Below are 23495 nucleotides of genomic sequence, written 5' to 3'. Positions count from 1 at the left end.
GCTTCAACAATTAGTTTCCTCAGTTCGCGTGGCGAAGTTGGTAGAGTGGCCGTGCCAGCAATCGGAGGGTTGCTGGTTACTGGGGTTCAATCCCCACCTTCTACCATCCTAGTCACGTCCGTTGTGTCCTTGGGCAAGACACTTCACCCCTTGCTCCTGATGGCTGCTGGTTAGCGCCTTGCATGGCAGCTCCCGCCATCAGTGTGTGAATGTGTGTGTGAATGGGTGAATGTGGAAATACTGTCAAAGCGCTTTGAGTACCTTGAAGGTAGAAAAGCGCTATACAAGTATAACCCATTTATCATTATATTCCCAATCGTTTATTGAGTGTTGTTAAAAGAAAAGGTGATGTAACACAGTGGTGAACATGCCCTTTCCCAACTACTTTGGCACGTGTTGCAGCCATGAAATTCTAAGTTAATTATTATTTGCAAAAAAAACAACAAAGTTTAGGAGTTTGAACATCAAATATTTTGTCTTTGTAGTGCATTCAATTGAATATAGGTTGAAAAGGATTTGCAAATCATTGTATTCCGCTTATATTTACATCTAACACAATTTCCCAACTCATATGGAAACGGGGTTTGTATCACAATATTTACATTTGACTGCTGACGTATGCAGTGACATCTATGTTTGTATAACAGTTCATTAAAACATTTAACATCTGGTTACTTTCATGTTTCTACACTTCTAATAATCACTTATTCTTCTGTTTGATACCGCCACTGATATCAGTGTTGCTTTTTATTAAAAAGCAGTGTAGAGAATTAGGAGTTTCCTGAGGGGTAAAAGTGATAACTGCGATGAGTAACCATTAATTATGCGCTAAAACATATATATATAAATATATATATATATATATATATATATATATATATATATATATATATATATATATATATATATATATACATATATACATTTTTTTTTTTTTTAAGGTATTGATCTTTTCTTCATTGGGGTGTTGCTCCTTTGAGTGATGCACCAACAGCTGCAGGAAGCAAGAAAGTCAGACAGCCAACAGTTGCTTTCTTGGTTTATGTTGCCATCTTGTGGCCACAAGCATGAATTACATCTCTTAAAGATGCAAGCACATGACAAAAAAAAAAAGGTTTTCTGTTCTTTACTCTTAAATCATGTAGTGTAAATTGCCACTGGACTACCCAGCATGCTTTGCAGAAAAATCTGTGTTTGTTTGGTGCACACGTTTAATGCTAGTTGTATTGTGTGTTTATCTGTTATTTTAATGAGACCATTGTGTGTAACAATAACAGTAATGTTCGCCGCCATCGTGTTGTCGACCTCATTGAGAGTTGTGTAATGGCTACAGCTGCCAGCACAACAGTAGTAAAAAGGTATCATTAACGACTCACCAGCAGGTTGCTGTGGGCCAGGTGCAACTGCAAGGGAAGAGACTTGACATAAGTCATGACAGATATCTACAAATGCTGGCAGTGTTATTCTGCAACAACGTAGTTATGAACGTCAAAAGCTGTTTCAGTCCAAACATTTTTCTCTTTCCAAACATCCTGAATGAGATTGTCAACTACAACAATGTCACCAAGGCATTGCTGGTCCAGGCATCAAACTCTGCTTAGCGTTGCCAGATGTCCAGTGATTATCGTATTTGCTACAAAAACACATTATATATGTCAAACTCAAGGCCCGGGGGCCAGATCTGGCCAGCCACTTCATTTAACCATGGCCAGCCACTTTAGTTAATCATGTCCAGCCACGTCATTTAACTATGGCCAGCCACTTCATTTAACTATGGCCAGCCAATTTAGTTAATCATGTCCAGCCACATCATTTAACCATGGCCAGCCACTTTAGTTAATCATGGCCAGCCACATCATTTAACCATGGCCAGCCACTTTAGTTAATCATGGCCAGCCACATCATTTAACTATGGCCAGCCGCATCATTTAACCATGGCCAGCCACTTCATTTAACTATGGTCAGCCACTTCATTTAACCATGGCCAGCCACATCATTTAACTATGGCCAGCCACTTCATTTAACCATGGCCAGCCACTTCATTTAACTATAGCCAGCCACTTCATTTAACTATGGCCAGCCACTTCATTTAACTATGGCCAGCCACTTCATTTAACTATGGCCAGCCACTTCATTTAACCATGGCCAGCCACTTCATTTAACTATGGCCAGACACTTCATTTAATGTGACATGCTTGTCAATTTATGTGGCTTGCCATGTCATGTATGTGGTCCGCCACATTGTAATATATGGCCTGCCACATCCTTAATGTGGTTAGACCCATTATTTTACCAGGCCTGCCGAATTATTTATGTCGCCCGCCACATCATTTATGTATTGTAGTCTGCCACATTATTTTATGCGGCAGGCCATTTCATTCATGTGGTCTGCCACATCAATCATGTGGTCTGTCATAATATTCTGTGCTCTGACACATTATGTGACACCACATCATACTATGTGGCCTGACACACCATTTAAAGTGGCTCGCCATATTTTTTTATGTGGCCTGCGAAAGGCTGGAAATATTAGACCACTAAATGTATTTGTTCTTTCAGTTTTAACAAAAAAATGTATTACATGCAATTCTACACTTTATTATTAACTAATTGATTTAATTAGGGACCGAGTCCCTTTGGGACAGAGGACCCTAATGTAATTCTAGCGTTTTATTATTATACCGCCGCCTCTTTGAGCTGTAATTTGACCCCCTTAAAATGCTTCAAAACTCTCCAAATTGGACACACACATCAGGACTGGCGAAAATTGCGATCTAATCAAAAAACCAAACCCCAAAACCCCAAATTGCGCTCTAGCGCCCCTAGGAAGAAAACACAGACAAAACTGCCTGTAACTCCCAGTAGGAATGCCGTAGAGACATGAAACAAAAACCTCTATGTAGGTCTCACTTAGACCTATATTTCATACACTGACAACCCCCAGCAAAAATCAACAGGAAGTTTGCAATTCCCCCTTCAAAACAAAGGTTGTGTAAAAACAGTCACCTTTTTTCAAACATTATCTCCTCTGAGCGCGTTTGTCGTGTCGGCTTCAAATTAGCACAGGAGAGAGATTTAACCCTTTTGATTAAATGTTGATGAAAGAGTTTTAATTACTGCTCCGGTTTGGATTTTATGAGCCCTCAAAGTCAGTCCCGTCCATCGCTGCTTGCAGCATTAATTTATTATTATTTTTGGGCTATTAAAAACAAATATCTAAATAATAGTTTTTAACCTCGTTTTACAATTTAAAGCAAGTTATCCGTCAAAAGGAGACACTTATGCAAATTGTATAACGGGGCTATCATTTGTTCATATTCATATATTCACTGTTACACGCGGCCCTCGGGGGGCCATCATTGTGATGTGGCCCTAAATGAAAACGAGTTTGACACCCGGATGTATGATCATGTGAGTCCTTCAATGCTTTATTATTAGCAAATACAAACAGGATTGTTTCTTTACCGCCAGGTGGGGGCGCTGTACTGCGAGTAGCAGCTTTTTTCTAACAGTGTATTTCAATGTAAAACTGCAGTAGAAGCTGTAATACACACTTTTAGTACCGAGTTTGCCCTCGAAAAGAGATACTTTAAAACTTTTGGCATGATAATGTGTCATTTCCCATCTGGCAACACAGCTGTTTCATAGTGTAAACCAGTTCCTGGCTTGATTCATTTTGCTTGCCCACAATTTTTTATGTGTTTACGGTGACATGAAAAGTTAAGAATTTGACGTCATGACTAAATGTCAGGGCTGTCAAAGTGAACGCATTGCAGCGTGTGATTAATCACAACAAATATAGTATGAGTGAGGAGATTAATCACGGACAAATTTCACTTCAGTCCCATCAGTGTTGATTTTTAAGATAAAGCTGTGAACACGTTTTAAGCAAATAAATAACGTGCATTCAAGTGAAACATTAAAAAGTTATTTTGTGATATTTTGACAATAAAATTGTATTTGTGTCAAATTATTTGGATGTTTTTTTAGAGTTAATTCAAATGATACAAGCAATTATTTACTTATACTCTACTGTGATTAATCAAAATGCAACAGTGTGAATAATCTGATTTAATATACGTATACACATAAAATATGTATAAACACAAAGCATGTCTTTTATTCAGAACTTAGCTTTTTTAATGCTACAAAATGAGATGTTTACCATTTGTGATGACAATGAGGGTGTGTTCACACTTACCAGGCGGGCCTTGACCTTTAGTACCAGCTAAAAACAGACACACGTTGACAAAGTTAGACTCAAACAGTCCTAAATATGGCCGCTGATAGGAAATGATGCATTACATTACACATTTAGTTTCACGGTTAGTAACAACATTCTAGGTTGTGGAATATATCCAGTTCAATTATGCGTAGTAGGGCTGTCCCGATCCGATAATGGTATCGGAAATTGGTCCGATATCAGCAAAAAATATGAAAAATTGCAGATATAAGTGCTCTGGTACAAGCAGTCCTGCAGCATGTTTACTTGAGCAAAGATGAACAGTCTGTAAACATCTACAGCAGTGGTTCTTAACCTTGTTGGAGGTACCGAACCCCACCAGTTTCATATGCGCATTCACCAAACCCTTCTTTAGTGAAAAATAAAATGTTTTTTCTTAATTTAATCTTAATTTGTAAATATTAATCATGAAATGATGTTATTATATTAAAGGGGAACATTATCACCAGACCTATGTAAGCGTCAATATATACCTTGATGTTGCAGAAAAAAGACCATATATTTTTTTAACCGATTTCCGAACTCTAAATGGGTGAATTTTGGCGAATTAAACGCCTTTCTAATATTCGCTCTCGGAGCGATGACGTCACAACGTGGCGTCACATCGGGAAGCAATCCGCCATTTTCTCAAACACCGAGTCAAATCGGCTCTGTTATTTTCCGTTTTTTCGACTGTTTTCTTGGAGACATCATGCCTCGTCGGTGTGTTGTCGGAGGGTGTAACAACACGAACAGGGACGGATTCAAGTTGCACCAGTGGCCCAAAGATGCGAAAGTGGCAAGAAATTGGACGTTTGTTCCGCACACTTTACCGACGAAAGCTATGCAATGACAGAGATGGCAAGAATGTGTGGATATCCTGCGACACTCAAAGCAGATGCATTTCCAACGATAAAGTCAAAGAAATCTGCCGCCAGACCCCCATTGAATCTGCCGGAGTGTGTGAGCAATTCAGGGACAAAGGACCTCGGTAGCACGGCAAGCAATGGCGGCAGTTTGTTCCCGCAGACGAGCGAGCTAAACCCCCTATCGATCCTAGCTTCCCTGGCCTGCTGACATCAACTCCAAAACTGGACAGATCAGCTTTCAGGAAAAGAGCGCGGATGAGGGTATGTCTACAGAATATAATAATTGATGAAAATTGGGCTGTCTGCACTCTCAAAGTGCATGTTGTTGCCAAATGTATTTCATATGCTGTAAACCTAGTTCATAGTTGTTAGTTTCCTTTAATGCCAAACAAACACATACCAATCGTTGGTTAGAAGGCGATCGCCGAATTCGTCCTCGCTTTCTCCCGTGTCGCTGGCTGTCGTGTCGTTTTCGTCGGTTTCGCTTGCATACGGTTCAAACCGATATGGCTCAATAGCTTCAGTTTCTTCTTCAATTTCGTTTTCGCTACCTGCCTCCACACTACAACCATCCGTTTCAATACATTCGTAATCTGTTGAATCGCTTAAGCCGCTGAAATCCGAGTCTGAATCCGAGCTAATGTCGCTATAGCTTGCTGTTCTTTCCGCCATGTTTGTTTGTGTTGGCATCACTATGTGACGTCACAGGAAAATGGACGGGTGGTTAAAATCAGGCACTTTGAAGCTTTTTTTAGAGATATTCCGTGATGGGTAAAATGTTGAAAAAAAATTCGAAAAATATATTAAGCCACTGGGAACTGATTTTTAATGGTTTTAACAATTCTGAAATTGTGATAATGTCCCCCTTTAAATAAATACTAATAAAGACATATTTTACAAACAAAGTTACAGGAATGTACACATGATTCCATGTTTACATCTCATTGTGCAGCATGTGAATGTTTTAGTGGGAACTAAATGCGATATCTGAAAGGGGTACAAATTATTTCCAAAGCAGGACCACCATCATCCATCTATCCATCCATCCATCCATTTTCTACCGCTTATTCCCTTCGGGGTCGCTGGAGCCTATCTCAGCTACAATCGGGCGGAAGGCGAGGTACACCCTGGACAAGTCGCCACCTCATCGCAGGGACCCCCACCCAGACATACAATACTAGTACACAGCTCATGAAAAACAATATTTTTTGTTATTGTCATTGCAAGTGGGCCAAAACACTTATATTAGAAAATAACCTCATGGATTATAATGATTATAATAATAAAACATTGAACTTGTTATTTAGTCAGGTTTGGGACTGGTGTGCTGCTGGTGTGGCCACAGTGCATGTGCACGTCTGACGTCGCTCACATGTTCTCCACTGAATGCTCAAGAAGTTTTTGCGTTTGTTCAAGCATAGGGAAAATTAGAGGGAACATTGTTTGGGGGTATCCATAATACGCCGATAGAGAGAAGATTTTATTTACACGATGAGTCGGCTGTGTCTTGACCTCTGTGGTTGAGGCTCCGTCGAACCCCTGAGGCCGACTCACCGAACCCCTAGGGTTCGATCGAATCCAGGTTAAGAACCACTGATCTACAGGTATATGTCTTCCCATAAGCATACACGGTTGGCTATGTAGGCTACTAGGAGCTAGCAGCTACACAGCAGCCAAGCACACAAACGAGACATATGTAATTAGTGTCCTTAAACTAGGGCTCCTCAATTATTTTCTGTTACGGCCCCCTTTCGGGAGAAGAAAACATTTTGTACGTATGATAGTATAATTTGTCTATAAAATTGTTATAAGTACATCTCTGCATAACCTTGTCTTAAGGCCCAAGCTGTTTGTTTACATGTTTTTTTATTTCTCTTTGCTATTTGGGCTTATTGGACCCTAATTAGAATAAAAACTAAAAATCATCTTTTTATATGATGTACTTAGTCCATAAGTACACAAACGTGTACTTCATGTGTAGTGACATGCTAATTCTTATTTTTACCCTTTTTCTTTTCCAAATTCCATTGTATGTTATACTCTTCTGACACCACCAGATGGCAGTATAAGTGTCCACATAAGTGGCCATAAGACCCCAATTCAGTAGTGTACACAATTTTGGAAATAAGCGCTAAAAGGTGCTGTCCACACACGTGGCCACTAAGCCTGTAGAGGTTTTAAAGAAATCAAAAAAATAAAAAATATACATCAACTTACAACAAAGAATAACTATTAATCGTGTTTTGATTTAAAGTGCATCAAAAATCAGTGCCCTGAAAAAAAAGAAAAAAAAAAGTACTGTATTTTCCGCACTATAAGGCGCACCTTCAATGAATGGCCTATTTTAAAACGTTGTTCATATATAAGGCGCATAGAATAGACGCTACAGTAGAGGCTGGGGTTACGTTTTGCATCCCGTAGTTGCGAGACCTGTTGTGGCTCAATATTGGTCCATATTTAAGGCGCACCGGAATATAAGGCGCACTGTCAGATTTTGAGAAAATTGGAGGTTTTTAGGTGCGCCTTATAGAGCGGAAAATACGGTAATCCCATCAACATTTTTTGACTGACTTGAACTATTTGATACCAAAAAATACAATTAAATACACTCATAGTAATAATAATAATAATAAATTCAAGGAGCACAATATATAAAACATTTTAACCTACAAAACTAAAATAAATAAAAGTGATCAGATTCTTGGCTCACCGTTTTTTTGTCAACCCAAAAACATGCGGATTAAAACCTGCATTTTTTTTTTGCACAATGCACAACTAATGCAAATGCTTTAAAAAAAAAAAGAGACTGCATGCAAACAGGTGGTCTTACTGGGCTGTGGGAGCTCTGGTGCATTGACATTTGTGGCAATATCTGTGGGCCCTGCCAAAACAAACGGAGCACAGTTCGGTGTGACGAGCTGGCACTTGCAAAAGAAAAAAAAAACGGCTAATAGGCGAGGAAAATGAGAAAATAAAAATATAAGCTGCAGCCAGTGCGGTGGATGTTCAGGTGTGTTTAAAATGTCAACTTCTGATAACATTGTGTAAAAGAAAGTTGAACAGTACCTGGACCACTGGTTCCAGAAGGATCAAAGCCCTTTGCTGTGAAAACAATAGCAGCGTTAGTGATAATGAAAAAAAAAAAAAAAATAGAAAGTAAGGTCCAATCCCAATGTTCACCCTCACTCACACCCTCAAAAATAAAGCCACAAGGGGTAGAGCTTTGGAATCTTCCCTGGGAATTGGGACGCCGCTTGCAACGTCATATTTTATGTTCGGGCACGAAAGCAACGACGTAGTTACGTTTCCACATACGTCCCACCTCGGGTTGTCCCCACCTGCACCAAAACGTATATCCATACAAAATAAGGGGGACCAGAAAAAAATGGCATTATTGGCTTCATTTTAACAGAAAATGGTATGATACATTAAACATACTTTTCTAGGGATGTCCGATAATATCAGACTGCCGATATTATCGGCTGAAAAATGCTTTAAAATGTAATATCAGAAATTATCGGTATCGGTTTCAAAATGATCGGTATCGGTTTCAAAAAGTAACATTTATGACTTTTTAAAACGCCGCTGTGTACACGGACGTAGGGAGAAGTACAGAGCGTCGATAAACCTTAAAGGTACTGCCTTTGAGTGCCAGTCCAATCACATGATATCTACGGCTTTTCACACACACAAGTGAATGCAATTCATACTTGGTCAACAGCCATATAGATCACACTGAGGGTGGCCGTATAAACAACTTTAACACTGTTACAAATATGCGCCACACTGTGAACCCACACCAAACAAGAATGACAAACACATTTCGGGAGAACATCCGCACCGTAACACAACATAAACACAACAGAAGGAATACCCAGAACCCCTTGCAGCACTAACTCTTCCGGGACACTACAATATACCCTCAGGGAGAGCATGTCCCAAATTCCAAGCTGCTGTTTTGAGGCATGTTTAAAAAAAATAATGCACTTTGTGACTTCAATAATAAATATGGCAGTGCCATGTTGGCATTTTTTTCCATAACTTGAGTTCATTTATTTTGGAAAACCTTGTTACATTGTTTAATGCATCCAGTGGGGCATCACAACAAAATTAGGGATCGGTAATTAAAGGGGAACATTATCACCAGACCTATGTAAGCGTCAATATATACCTTGATGTTGCAGAAAAAAGATCATATATTTTTTTAACCGATTTCCGAACTCTAAATGGGTGAATTTTGGCGAATTAAACGCCTTTCTATTATTCGCTCTCGGAGCGATGACGTCACAACGTGACGTCACATCGGGAAGCAATCCGCCATTTTCTCACTTTCGTCGGTGTGTTGTCGGAGGGTGTAACAACACGAACGGGGACGGATTCAAGTTGCACCAGTGGCCCAAAGATGCGAAAGTGGCAAGAAATTGGACGAAATTGGTTCAAAATACGAGGGTGTGGGGAAAGACGACGAAATGGTCAGTCGTTTGTTCCGCACACTTTACCGACGAAAGCTATGCTACGACAGAGATGGCAAGAATGTGTGGATATCCTGCGACACTCAAAGCAGATGCATTTCCAACGATAAAGTCAAAGAAATCTGCCGCCAGACCCCCATTGAATCTGCCGGAGTGTGTGAGCTATTCAGGGACAAAGGACCTCGGTAGCACGGCAAGCAATGGCGGCAGTTTGTTCCCGCAGACGAGCGAGCTAAACCCCCTGGATGTCTTGGCTCACACCATCCCTTATGCCACCGAAGATGATCAAGAGAAGAATATCGACCGTAGCTTCCCTGGCCTGCTGACATCAACTCCAAAACTGGACAGATCAGCTTTCAGGAAAAGAGAGCGGATGAGGGTATGTCTACAGAATATATTAATTGATGAAAACTTTATTCATTACTCGCGGTTTTACATAAATTATTATACATAAACTGTGTTTACCAATAATTTAGCTTAAAAACATTTATTTTTTTCAATCATTCGAGTACATTCGGGTAGTCTTGTGTAATGCAGTATTTTGTGTCTATTTAGGTATGGTTAACCTGAGTGCTGAAATCTTGGAAAAATATGTTCTTAGCGCGCCTGAACTGGGCTGTCTGCACTCTCAAAGTGCATGTTGTTGCCAAATGTATTTCATATGCTGTAAACCTAGTTCATAGTTGTTAGTAATTATCTTATCAGACAGTGTTAAGCCGCTGAAATCTGAGTCTGAATCCGAGCTAATGTCGCTATACCTTGCTGTTTGTTTGTATTGGCATCACTGTGTGACGTCACAGGAAAATGGACGGGTGTTTATAACGATGGTTAAAATCAGGCACTTTGAAGCTTTTTTTAGGGATATTGCGTGATGGGTAAAATTTTGAAAAAAACTTCGAAAAATAAAATAAGCCACTGGGAACTGATTTTTAATGGTTTGAACCCTTCTGAAATTGTGATAATGTTCCCCTTTAAGAGTTGGACAATATCAGAATATCGGCAAAAAAGCCATTATCGGACATCTCTAGTTAATAGTATTCTATCTTTATTTGTCGTTATTTATACTTTCTGAATAAATTATGTGACAATGTTCATCAGTCAACTCATTGATGTTATTTTTCAATCTATCAAGATAAAATGATATCAAAATCAAATTACAGGATGTTATTTATGTAGTTTGCTCATTTTTCTCGACTGGTGCACTAACAAGGTTTTTTTTTGTGTGGTTTATTTTATATATGTGGCATCATCTACAAAGATACAAATAATTGCTATTGTGACATCTAGTGGACACATTTAGAACAGCCGTTTATTTTATTCCAAAATTTCAGCTCATTTTTATACTGAGCAAACTCATCCCGCGGGCCGGATAAAACCCGTTCCGTACGTTTGACACCCCTGGGCTAGAGTCATACCCTCTACCCCTTGTTACGTACCAATATGCAAAGAGTATATGGGACACCTCTACGGGAAAGCGCAAAATGTAGGGATAGGGCTAAAAAATAGTGTGAGGGGGTGTACTGGGACTGGCCCTAGGCGACTCTCTAGGGATGTCTTACGTGGCTTTCCAGCGACAGGAACACCAGTACCACCTGGCAGCACACCGGCAGAACCATCCGGGAGGTTGCTCGCAGCCGGATGCGGCGTTGCCCCCGGCAGATATTTGGCAGCTTTTGCAGCAGATGGGTACTGACCACCAGCGACTCCGCCGGGGCCGACACCGCCGGGGCCGACACCTCCGGGGCCGACTCCCCCGGGGCCGACACCCCCAGGGCCGACACCCCCTGCAGCTCCTGCTGAAACAATAATATATTGAAGAGGACCAACAGTTATAAATGAAATAAAAGAACGGAAATTATTGCCTAAACCCTATGTGTCAGAGTCAACTCCCGCGGGCCAGATCCGGCCCACAAATTAACCTCTTAAGACCCAAGCTGTTTGTTTACATGTTTTTTTTTAATTTTTCTTTGCTATTTGGGCTTATTGGACCCTAATTACAATAAAATCTAAAAATCATCTTTTGATATGATGCACTTAGTTCATAAGTACACAAACGTGTACTTCATGTGTAGTGACATGCTAATTTTAATTTTTACACTTTTTTTTCCCAAATTCCATTGTATGTTGTACTCTTCTGACACCAGCAGATGGCAGTATAAGTGTCCACATAAGCGGCCATAAGACCCCAATTCAGTAGTGTACACAATTTTGGAAATAAGAGCTAAAAGGTGCTGTCCAAATATTGTTAAAACAACATCTTTTAAAATGACACATTTGGGAAACAACTGTGTAAAGTCTGTACATTTATTTTGAAATGCCTTGTTTTTTTTGCCACAAAGTGTTTTTATTGCTTTTATTTTTGTATATATATCTTTGCTGGACACCAGGAAAAAAGATTTGGCCTCTGCAGCTAAGACGGATCTTATTAAAGTGAATTAAACTTTTCTTTGTGCGTACATTTAGACTCATCTTGGAAAGTTGTATTTACTGTACCATATTTAGCAGCTTTTGCAGCAGCACCAGGGTATTGTCCGCCTCCGACTCCTCCTGGTACCAAACCAGCTCCTCCTACTCCTGGTCCAGTTCCTGCTCCAGCAGCCCCTGTAGCCAAATATTAAGCTTAGTCTAATATGTTTAAAATAATTATTCCACACACGTGACTATGTATGTATTGCTAGTATTATTTACACACTGCAAAAACTGAAATCTAAGTAAGATGAAATATCTCAAATAAGGGTGATATTTGCTTATTTTCTGTCTGATAAGATAATTCTTCTCACTAAGCAGATTTTATGTTAGAGTGTTTTACTTGTTTTAAGTGTTTTGGTCCTAAATGATCTCAGTAAGATATTACAGCTTGTTGCTGAGATTTCGTGACCTATATTGAGTAAAACTAGAATATCAAGTGTTGCAAAGCTGTGTAATCAACACTCACAAGTATAAAACTACTTTTTTTAAAGTAATCAATTATTACCGTACTTCAAGCATGAAAAAAAAAAATCATGATTTTGACACGAATGTGTCTCATAATTAAAACGGATGACAGCCAAATGAACTTTGCTGTTTTATATTCAATGAAACAATAGAAAATAGGTACTCATATAGTAGTACAGTTGGCACAGTACAGTAAACTGACAGTTAATTTTTAAACATTTGACATTTCAAACAATTTTGAACAGAAATAGTTCATGCACATTCAGATAAATTCTTCAAAATTTACAATAAAAAAAAATTTGGCCGGGGGTCGGGCTGTATATATGCGCGCTAATTGACTGAAAGAGCACGCACTTGGCGCGATGATGTCATGTTATCCATGGAAAAATGCATTTTTAGACAATATGATTTGCCTGAGCGGCTAGGAGACCCCGAGAGTAACAAGCGGTTGCCTTGTTGCCTTTCCATTAAGAACAATACATTACTTTTTAGTATAAGTTTGCTGGTGTCAAGAAATGTAAATGCTGAGCGCATATCATTATGTCAAGATAATGGCACTAGCATTTACTTCATTTAAGAATATTTTTCAACATATTGAGCAAAAAGGTCTCTTTTTTTTCTACCAAGAAAAGTGCACTTGTTATTGGTGAGAATATACTTATTTTAAGGTATTTTTGGGTTCATTGAGGTTAGCTAATTTTACTTGTTTTGGAAAGTCTTGACAAGCCGAATTTTCTTGTTCTATTGGCAGATAATTTTGCTTAGTTCAAGTAAAATACCACTAATTTTTTTTTGTTTTTTCTTGTTTTTGAACACTGACTTTTTACAGTGCAGTACCATATTTGGCAGCTTTTGCAGCAGCACCAGGGTATTGTCCAGCTCCGACTCCTCCTGGTACCAAACCAGCTCCGATTCCTCCTGGTACCAAACCAGCTCCTCCTACTCCTGGTCCAAATCCTGCTTCAGCAGCCCCTGTAGCCAAATATTAAGATCAATCCCCATAGACAGCGATTTTAAACTTGACAAACAAGTCAATGGCGTTTTAAAATCGTTTTTTTTTTATCATCTTCGTCTTTTAGTAAAGGTAAAACTGTTTTTATCTTTTAACCTTTTGAACAAGTCGTGCATGCTTTTATTTCAAGTGGCCTGGACTACTGCAATGCACCTTATGCTGGCATTAGCCAAAAAGCTCCCTCCCGGTTGCAGTTAGTCCAGAACGCGGCAGCACGACATTTAACAGGTCCCAGGAAACACGAGCATATAACCCCAATTCTTGAGACTTTGCACTGGCTCCCTGTTCATCTTAAAATTGATTTTAAAGGGGAACATTATCACAATTTCAGAAGGGTTAAAACCATTAAAAATCAGCTATTGAGCCATATCGGTTTGAACCGTATGCAAGCGAAACCGACAAAAACGTCACGACAGCCAGCGACACGGGAGAAAGCGAGGACGAATTCGGCGATCGCCTTCTAACCAACGATTGGTATGTGTTTGTTTGGCATTAAAGGAAACTAACAACTATGAACTAGGTTTACAGCATATGAAATACATTTGGCAACAACATACACTTTGAGAGTGCAGACAGCCCAATTTTCATCAATTAATATATTCTGTAGACATACCCTCATCCGCTCTCTTTTCCTAAAAGCTGATCTGTCCAGTTTTGGAGTTGATGTCAGCAGGCCAGGGAAGCTATGGTCGATATTCTTCTCTTGATCATCTTCGGTGGCATAAGGGACGGTAGAAGCGGTGTGAGCCAAGACATCCAGGGGCTTTAGGGAACAAACTGCCGCCATTGCTTGCCGTGCTACCTAGGTCCTTTGTCCCTGAATTGCTCACACACTCCGGCAGATTCAATGGGGGTCTGGCGGAAGACTTCTTTGACTTTATCGTTGGAAATGCATCTGCTTTGAGTGTCGCAGGATATCCACACATTCTTGCCATCTCTGTCGTAGCATAGCTTTCGTCGGTAAAGTGTGCGGAACAAACGTCCAATTTCTTGCCACTTTCGCATCTTTGGGCCACTGGTGCAACTTGAATCCGTCCCTGTTCGTGTTGTTACACCCTCCGACAACACACCGACGAGGCATGATGTCTCCAAGGTACGGAAAAACAGTCGAAAAAACGGATAATAACAGAGCTGATTTGACTCGGTGTTTGAGAAAATGGCGGATTGCTTCCCGATGTGACGTCACGTTGTGACGTCATCGCTCCGGGAGCGAATAATAGAAAGGCGTTTAATTCGCCAAAATTCACCCATTTAGAGTTCGGAAATCGGTTAAAAAAATATATGGTCTTTTTTCTGCAACATCAAGGTATATATTGACGCTTACATAGGTCTGGTGATAATGTTCCCCTGCCTTCTCTTCGGTGCAATAACCCATTCCACCAACCACCCTGTTTTTTTTTTTGTTTTGTTTTTTTTCATGTATATATTCATTTCACACCATATTCATTGCACTTCTACATTTTTTATATTTTTATATATTTGCACATTGTTTTTCTAGCATGCACACATCGCACTGTATGGAATGGCCTCAATCTCGTTACCTTGCGTAATGACAATAAAGCTGATTCTGATTCTGATTCTGAAAGTCTTGCTGTTTGCTTTTAAAGCTTTGCATGGACTGGCACCTTTTTATATCTCGGACCTCATCCAAATTTACACTCCTGCGCGTGCTCTGCGGTCCGAGAGCCAGCTCCAGCTCGTGGTGCCCAAGACCAGACTTAAAACCAGGGGAGACAGGGCTTTCTCTGTGGTCGGCCCTAAGCTCTGGAACACTCTGCCCCTCTATGTTCCAACTGCCCCCACAGTGGAGTGTTTTAAGTCTCGTCTTAAGACCCACTTTTATTCTCTGGCTACGTGAGTTGTGTGGTCCTCTGTGTTTTTAAATTTTGATTTCTATTTATTGTTTTAATTAGTTTTACCCCTTAAAATGTATTTTTATATTGTTTTTATATTGATTTTACATAATTTTTAGTTTTGTTTTTATTCAGTCATTGGTGGAGCTAAGGATAATATTTGAATATTGTTTTTAATATTGTTGTGCAGCACTTTGGACACGTTTTTGTTGTTTCTTTTAGATTCTGATTTACATTTCGACAGTCACATCAAATCAGTAACAAAATCGGCCTACTATCACCTCAAAAATGTAACAAGACTTAGAGGGCTCATGTCAGCTCAAGACTTAGAAAAACTTGTACATGCCTTTATTACCAGTAGGCTAGACTATTGTAATGGTCTCCTTGCAGGTCTTCCCAAAAAAACTGTCAGGCAGCTACAGCTTGTTCAGAACGCTGCTGCTAGAGTTCTAACAAAGACCAAAAAATGTGAGCACATTACACCAATTCTTAAATCCTTACATTGGCTCGTTGTACATCAGAGAATTGATTTCAAAATCCTCCTGCTCACATATAGATCACTACATGGTCTAGGGCCGAAGTATATCACCGATATGCTCCCACTATATAAGCCCTCTAGATCATTAAGATCTTCTGAGACCAATCTGTTAGCGGTTCCCAGAGTAAAGTCAAATCAAGGGAGAGCATCATTCAGTCACTATGCAACAAATAGCTGGAATAAACTTCCTGAAGATGTCAGACTTTCCGCAACTCTGACTACTTTTAAAACTAGACTGAAAACTTTTATGTTCACCTTAGCTTTCAGCTAAATCTTTTAATCTTTTAACTTTTAACGTCCGCACTGTTTTTATTTTTATTGTCTGCATTTTAATTTTGCTTTTATTTTCTTTCATTTCACTTTGTTGTCTGTGAAGCACTTTTGAGTCTGCCTTGTGTATGAAAAGTGCAATACAAATAAAGTTGCCTTGCCTTGCCTTAAATGTACTATATAAATAAAGTGGATTGGATTGAGTCTAACATGTCTAATAATTATTCCACACACGTGACAATAAATGCATTGTTAGTATTATTCACAGTACCATATTTAGCAGCTTTTGCAGCAGCACCAGGGTATTGTCCACCTCCGACTCCTCCTGGTACCAAACCAGCTCCTGGTCCTGCTCCTCCCAGTCCTCCGCCTCCTAACCCTGCTCCCCCTGTAACTCATAATTAAGGGAGCGGAAACATGACCATTTATAATTTAATATTAAAAATAATGCTTGTGCAGATTTCACTGTACCATATTTGGCAGCTTTGGCAGCAGCACCAGGATATTGTCCACCTCCTGGTACTAAACCGGCTCCTCCGCCTACTCCTGCTCCCCCGAGGCTTCCTGTTCTCAAATCAATCATGTTGTTGCCAACTGTACACACACAATAACTTATGTATACCATTTATTTATGTACTGTACCATATTTAGCAGCTTTTGCAGCAGCACCAGGGTATTGTCCAGCTCCGACTCCTCCTGGTACCAAACCAGCTCCTCCTACTCCCGGTCCAGTTCCTCCTTGTCCTCCGGGTCCAAACCCTGCCCCTGGTCCAGCAACCCCTGTAAATATTTATTGTTTTTTAATCTAGTGTGTAGTTCAAAATAACTACCGGCACCCGACACAAACACTATATGTATAGTTTCTATCATGTAGAGTACCATATTTAGCAGCTTTTGCAGCAGCACCAGGGTATTGTCCAGCTCCGACTCCTCCTGGTACCAAACCAGCTCCTCCTACTCCCGGTCCAGTTCCTCCTTGTCCTCCGGGTCCAAACCCTGCCCCTGGTCCAGCAACCCCTGTAAATATATATTGTTTTTTAATCGAGTGTGTAGTTCAAAATAACTACCGGCACCCGACACAAACACTGTATGTATAGTTTCTATCATGTAGAGTACCATATTTAGCAGCTTTTGCAGCAGCACCAGGGTATTGTCCAGCTCCGACTCCTCCTGGTACCAAACCAGCTCCTCCTACTCCCGGTCCAGTTCCTCCTTGTCCTCCGGGTCCAAACCCTGCCCCTGGTCCATCAACCCCTGTAAACATATATTGTTTTTCCATCTAGTGTGTAGTTCAAAATAACTACCGGCACCCGACACAAACACTATATGTATAGTTTCTATCATGTAGAGTACCATATTTAGCAGCTTTTGCAGCAGCACCAGGGTATTGTCCACCTCCGACTCCTCCTGGTACCAAACCAGCTCCTGGTCCTGCTCCTCCCAGTCCTCCAACTCCTATAACTCACAATGAATTCATATTTAAAATAATGAAATGTTTTTTTAATGATAATTATAACAATAATAATAATAATTAAAGCTGCAAGCAGCGATGGACTGGACCGACTTTGAGGGCTCATAAAATCCGAACCATAGCAGTAATTAAAACTCTTTCATCAACTTTTAATCAGAAGGGTTCAATCTCTCTTCTGTGCTAATTTGAAGCCGACACGACAAACGCGCTCAGAGGAGATAATGTTTGAAAAAAGGTGACTGTTTTTACTCAACTTTTGTTTTGAAGGGGGAATTGCAAACTTCCTGTTGTTTTTTTCTGGGGGTCGTCAGTGTATGAAATCTAGGTCTAAGTGAGACCTACATAGAGGTGTTTGTTTCATGTCTCTACGACATTCCTACTGGGAGTTACAGGCAGTTGTTTCTGTGTTTTCTTCCTAGGGGGCACTAGAGAGCAATTTTGAGTTTTGGGGTTTGGTTTTTTGATTAGATCGCAATTTTTGCCAGTCCTGATGTGTGTGTCTAATTTGGTGAGTTTTGAAGCATGTTAAGGGGGTCAAATTACAGCTCAAAGAGGCGTCGGTATAATAATAAAGAATAAAGAATAATACAAAAATAATTAAAGCTGCAAGCAGCGATGGACGGGACCGACTTTGACGGCACATAAAATCCAAACCGGAGCAGTAATTAAAACTCTTTCGTCAACTTTTAATCAGAAGGGTTCAATCTCTCTCCTGTGCTAGTTTGAAGCCGACACGACAAACGTGCTCAGAGGAGATCATTTTTGAAAAAAGGTGACCGGTTTTTACAAAACTTGTTTTGAAGGGGGAATTGCAAACTTCCTGTTGATTTTTGCTGGGGGTTGTCAATTTATGAAATGTAGGTCTAAGTGAGACCTACATAAAGGTTTTTGTTTCATGTTTCTACGATATTCCTACTGGAAGTTACAAGCAGTTGTGTCTGTGTTTCTTTCCTAGGAGTAATTTTGTCTGTGTTTTATTCCTAGGGGGCGCTAGAGTGCAATTTTGAGTTTTGGGGTTGAGTTTTTTCATTAGATCACAATTTTTGCCAGTCCTGATGTGTGTGTCCAGTTTGGTGAGTTTTGTAGCATGTTAAGGGGGTCAAATTGTAGCTCAAAGAGGCAAAAATGACTGTTTTTACAAAACTTTTGTTTTGAAGGGAGAATTGTCAACTTCCTGTTGATTCTTGCTGAAGGGTGTCAGTGTATGAAATGTAGGTTTAAGTGAGACCTACATAGAGGTTTTTGTTTCATGTCGCTACGACATTTCTACTGGAAGTTATAGGCAGTTTTGTCTGTTTTCTTCCCAGGGGGCGCTAGAGCGCAATTTGAGTTTTGGGTTGTTGTTTTTTTATTAGATGGCAATTTTCGCCAGTCCTGATGTGTGTGTCAAGTATGGTGAGTTTTGAAGCATGTTAAGGGGGTCAAATTACAGCTCAAAGAGGCGGCGGAATAATAATAATAAAGCCTTACAAATACAATAGGGTCCTCTGTCCCAAAGGGACATTGCGGTCTCTAATAAAACGCTAGAAATTCAATAGGGTCCTCTGTCCCAAAGGGACATTCGGTCCCTAATAATAATGATAAATATTATGTTTTGTGGGTATATGGAGAGGTTTGTATATTGCCCATTCATTTTAATGGAGGTGAATCCCTGGTAATCAGGGAATTTTCCAAACCGGGAATCATGCTGGCTTGAATGTCCTGGTCAAGCGGAGTATCCGGATGTTCAAATCGGATGAGAAATGTGGGATGTGCAGAATATAGGGAGACATTTCTGGAAATTCCGGGAATTTGGGGAAAGGGGAAACTTGTTTTGCCTTCGACGTTTCGGAAGAGTAGTTGTGAAAAGAGAGTGTGATCAGCGCGCCTGCAGGAGCAAAGATCACCGCCTCTGTCCATGGTGCTGAAGACAGAGCACCATCAGACGGGGGGGCGTGGCATGTGCTGACGGCGAGACACAGCTGGCAGGTGATTCGATTTCACAGGTGGTACGTGTTAATCAAATCATCTGTTGTCTTTAACAGTAAGCGGCCGGGAGCAGAGGGGGAGGAAGATACGGACGTGGCTGAAAAGTCACGTTCTAGTAGAGAAAACTGTTTTTGGAAAGAAAACATTCATTAGAACCTTGTTGAACCTGCACGCTGGGCTCTTGTGCCGTGTCTGCCGTGGAGCTGCTGGGAGGCGACTTCCACAGTAGTGTGTGTGGATGGTGGAAAAATCAGAATTGGGTCATAAAGTGGCGCAAAATTTTGAGAATGAACATTGTAGGTTGATTGGCAACACTAAATTGGCCCTAGTGTGTGGATGTGAGTGTGAATGTTGTCTGTCTATCTGTGTTGGCCCTGCGATGAGGTGGCGACTTGTCCAGGGTGTACCCCGCCTTCCGCCCGATTGTAGCTGAGATAGGCTCCAGCGCCCCCCGCGACCCCAAAAGGGAATAAGCGGCAGAAAATGGATGGATGGATGGATGGGCATTCTAGAACTACTATATTAATATATCCTTTCATTTAAATGGGAATTTCCTGGAAATTTGGGATTTTCGGCAAAACTGATAGTAGCACCTTTGTTCTCGCGTTGGTGTTGGAACTTTTCTAATGGGTTGAAAAATATTGACGTTGTTGGAATTGAGAATTGGTTTTTCAGGAATCCTGGAATTTCGGGAAAACTGGGAATTTGCGCGGGGGGGGAAAAAAAGGAACATTTGTTGTCCCAACTAAGAGGAATGTTTTGAAGGTTGGTTGGAATTGACTGAAAAATGTGGACTGTGAACACTTTCCTGGAAGAGGTAAAATATATAATTGTTCAGCTCAGTGGACTTGTGGTTAGAGTGTCCGCCCTGAGACTGGAAGGTCGTGAGTTCAAACCCCGGCCGAGTCATACCAAAGACTATAAAAATGGGACCCATTACCTCCTTGCCTGGCACTCAGCATCAAGGGTTGGAATTGGGGGTTAAATCACCAAAAATGATTCCCGAGCGCGGCCACCGCTGCCGCTCACTGCTCCCCTCACCTCCCAGGGGGTGAACAAGGGGATGTGTCAAATGCAGAGGTCAAATTTCAATCGTTAGGACTTTAACTTAACTTAGTACCTAGCCAAGTGTGTGTACACTTTAGCTATTTCAAAGCAATGAACCAGAAAAGTGAATCCCAATGAAAAAAAAAAGAAGAAGAATACCAATAAATACATTTTAAAAAGTAATTAAAAAAAGTGAATCCAAATGCTTCGTTTTCTTTGACTCCTTTCCTACTCCAGTTGCCAGTTGGGTGACCGCAGTATCTGCACGTGCATGAAAAAAAAAACGAACGGCTTGCAACTGTAAATCGGTTCCTATCGGTCGCTTAAAAGAGCTGTTCAAAAGACTTGATTCGTTCACAGACTTCACATCTCTAATAAATACCATTTGTTAGTTCTATTATGTACTGTACCATATTTGGCAGCTTTTGCCGCAGCGCCAGGATATTGTCCACCTGCGACTCCTCCTCCTGGTACCAAACCAGCTCCTCCTCCTCCCAATCCTGTTCCTAACCCTGTTCCTGCTCCTCCTGCAAACATATTATATATTGTATTCTTAAAACTACAATAACATACTGTATATATGCTAGTTTACGTGTATTGTTTCTATCATTTCCTGTACCATATTTGGCAGCTTTTGCCGCAGCGCCAGGATATTGTCCACCTGCGACTCCTCCTCCTGGTACCAAACCAGCTCCTCCTCCTCCTCCCAATCCTGTTCCTAACCCTGTTCCTGCTCCTCCTGCAAACATATTATATATTTTATTCTTAAAACTACAATAACATACTGTACATATGCTAGTTTACGTGTATTGTTTCTATCATTTCCTGTACCATATTTGGCAGCTTTTGCCGCAGCGCCAGGATATTGTCCACCTGCGACTCCTCCTGGTCCTAAACCAGCTCCTGGTCCTAAACCAGCTCCTCCTCCTAACCCTGCTCCTCCTGCAAAAACGGGCAAAATTAATATTTGTATATTATATATTTTATATTCTTATTTTATTCTTAAAACCACAATAACATACTGTACATATGCTAGTTTACATGTATTGTTTCTACAAACCCCGTTTCTATATGAGTTGGGAAATTGTGTTAGATGTAAATATAAACGGAATACAATGATTTGCAAATCCTTTTCAACCCATATTCAATTGAATGCACTACAAAGACAAGATATTTGATGTTCAAACTCATAAACTTTATTTTTTTTTTGCAAATAATAATTAACTTAGAATTTCATGGCTGCAACACGTGCCAAAGTAATTGGGAAAGGGCATGTTCACTACTGTGTTACATCACCTTTTCTTTTATCAACACTCAATAAACGATTGAGAACTGAGGAAACTAATTGTTGAAGCTTTGAAAGTGGAATTCTTTCCCATTCTTGTTTTATGTAGAGCTTCAGTCGTTCAACAGTTCGGGGGTCTCCGCTGTCGTATTTTACGCTTCATAATGCGCCACACATTTCCATGGGAGACAGGTCTGGACTGCAGGCGGAGCCAGGAAAGTACCCGCACTCTTTTTTTATGAAGCCACGCTGTTGTAACACATGCTGAATGTGGCTTGGCATTGTCTTGCTGAAATAAGCAGGGGCGTCCATGAAAAAGACGGCGCTTAGATGGCAGCAAATGTTGTTCCAAAACCTGTATGTACCTTTCAGCATTAATGGTACCTTCACAGATGTGTAAGCTACCCATGCCTTGGGCACTAATGCACCCCCATACCATCACACATGCTGGCTTTTGAACTTTGCGTCGATAACAGTCTGGATGGTTCGCTTCCCCTTTGGTCCGGATGACACGATGTCGAATATTTCCAAAAACAATTTGAAATGTGGACTCGTCAGACCACAGAACACTTTTCCACTTTGCATGAGTCCATCTTAGATGATCTCGGGCCCAGAGAAGCCGGCGGCGTTTCTGGATGTTGTTGATAAATGGCTTTCGCTTTGCATAGTAGAGCTTTAACTTGCACTTACAGATGTAGCGACCAACTGTATTTAGTGACAGTGGTTTTCTGAAGTGTTCCTGAGCCCATGTGGTGATATCCTTTAGAGATTGATGTCGGTTTTTGATACAGTGCCGTCTGAGGGATCGAAGGTCACGGTCATTCAATGTTGGTTTCCGGCCATGCCGCTTACGTGCAGTGATTTCTCCAGATTCTCTGAACCTTTTGATGATATTATGGACCGTAGATGTTGAAATCCCTACATTTCTTGCAATTGCACTTTGAGAAATGTTGTTCTTAAACTGTTTGACTAATTGCTCACGCAGTTGTGGACAAAGGGGTGTACCTCGCCCCATCCTTTCTTGTGAAAGACTGAGCATTTTTTGGGAAGCTGTTTTTATACCCAATCATGGCACCCACCTGTTCCCAATTAGCCTGCACACCTGTGGGATGTTCCAAATAAGTGTTTGATGAGCATTCCTCAACTTTATCAGTATTTATTGCCACCTTTCCCAACTTCTTTGTCACGTGTTGCTGGCATCAAATTCTAAAGTTAATGATTATTTGCAAAAAAAAAAAGGTTTATCAGTTTGAACATCAAATATGTTGTCTTTGTAGCATATTCAACTGAATATGGGTTGAAAATAATTTGCAAATCATTGTATTCCGTTTATATTTACATCTAACACAATTTCCCAACTCATATGGAATACGGGGTTTGTATCATTTCTTGTACCATATTTGGCAGCTTTTGCAGCAGCACCAGGATATTGTCCACCTCCGACTCCTCCTGGTCCTAAACCAGGTCCTGGTCCAAAACCAGCTCCTCCTCCTAACCCAGCTCCTGCAAAAATGGGCAAAATTAATATTTGTATATCATATATTTTACATTATT

At 40.5% G+C, this 23495-nt stretch overlaps 1 protein-coding gene across 1 annotated transcript in view; it reads right to left on the bottom strand.

Annotated features, from left to right (window-relative positions):
• Nucleotides 1–23495, bottom strand: part of elna (elastin a) — a 51396-nt gene that overhangs the window by 15013 nt on the left and 12888 nt on the right. The window contains exons 14-30 of the mRNA XM_061925403.1: nt 23337–23444; nt 21488–21598; nt 21276–21395; nt 21067–21183; nt 17524–17625; nt 17287–17424; nt 17050–17187; nt 16813–16950; nt 16642–16734; nt 16442–16558; nt 13335–13469; nt 12057–12164; nt 11123–11356; nt 8158–8193; nt 7922–7972; nt 4202–4228; nt 1377–1403 (exon numbers count right to left, since the gene is read on the bottom strand). Coding sequence (XP_061781387.1) covers nt 1377–1403; nt 4202–4228; nt 7922–7972; nt 8158–8193; nt 11123–11356; nt 12057–12164; nt 13335–13469; nt 16442–16558; nt 16642–16734; nt 16813–16950; nt 17050–17187; nt 17287–17424; nt 17524–17625; nt 21067–21183; nt 21276–21395; nt 21488–21598; nt 23337–23444 — 1800 coding nt within the window. The remainder of the gene's footprint in view (nt 1–1376; nt 1404–4201; nt 4229–7921; nt 7973–8157; nt 8194–11122; nt 11357–12056; nt 12165–13334; nt 13470–16441; nt 16559–16641; nt 16735–16812; nt 16951–17049; nt 17188–17286; nt 17425–17523; nt 17626–21066; nt 21184–21275; nt 21396–21487; nt 21599–23336; nt 23445–23495) is intronic.

Source organism: Nerophis lumbriciformis, linkage group LG30 (assembly GCF_033978685.3).
Source record: "Nerophis lumbriciformis linkage group LG30, RoL_Nlum_v2.1, whole genome shotgun sequence".
Lineage (NCBI taxonomy): Eukaryota > Metazoa > Chordata > Actinopteri > Syngnathiformes > Syngnathidae > Nerophis > Nerophis lumbriciformis.
The sequence above is the reverse complement of the archived record's forward strand: the minus strand, read 5'-3'. Positions and strand labels throughout refer to the sequence as shown.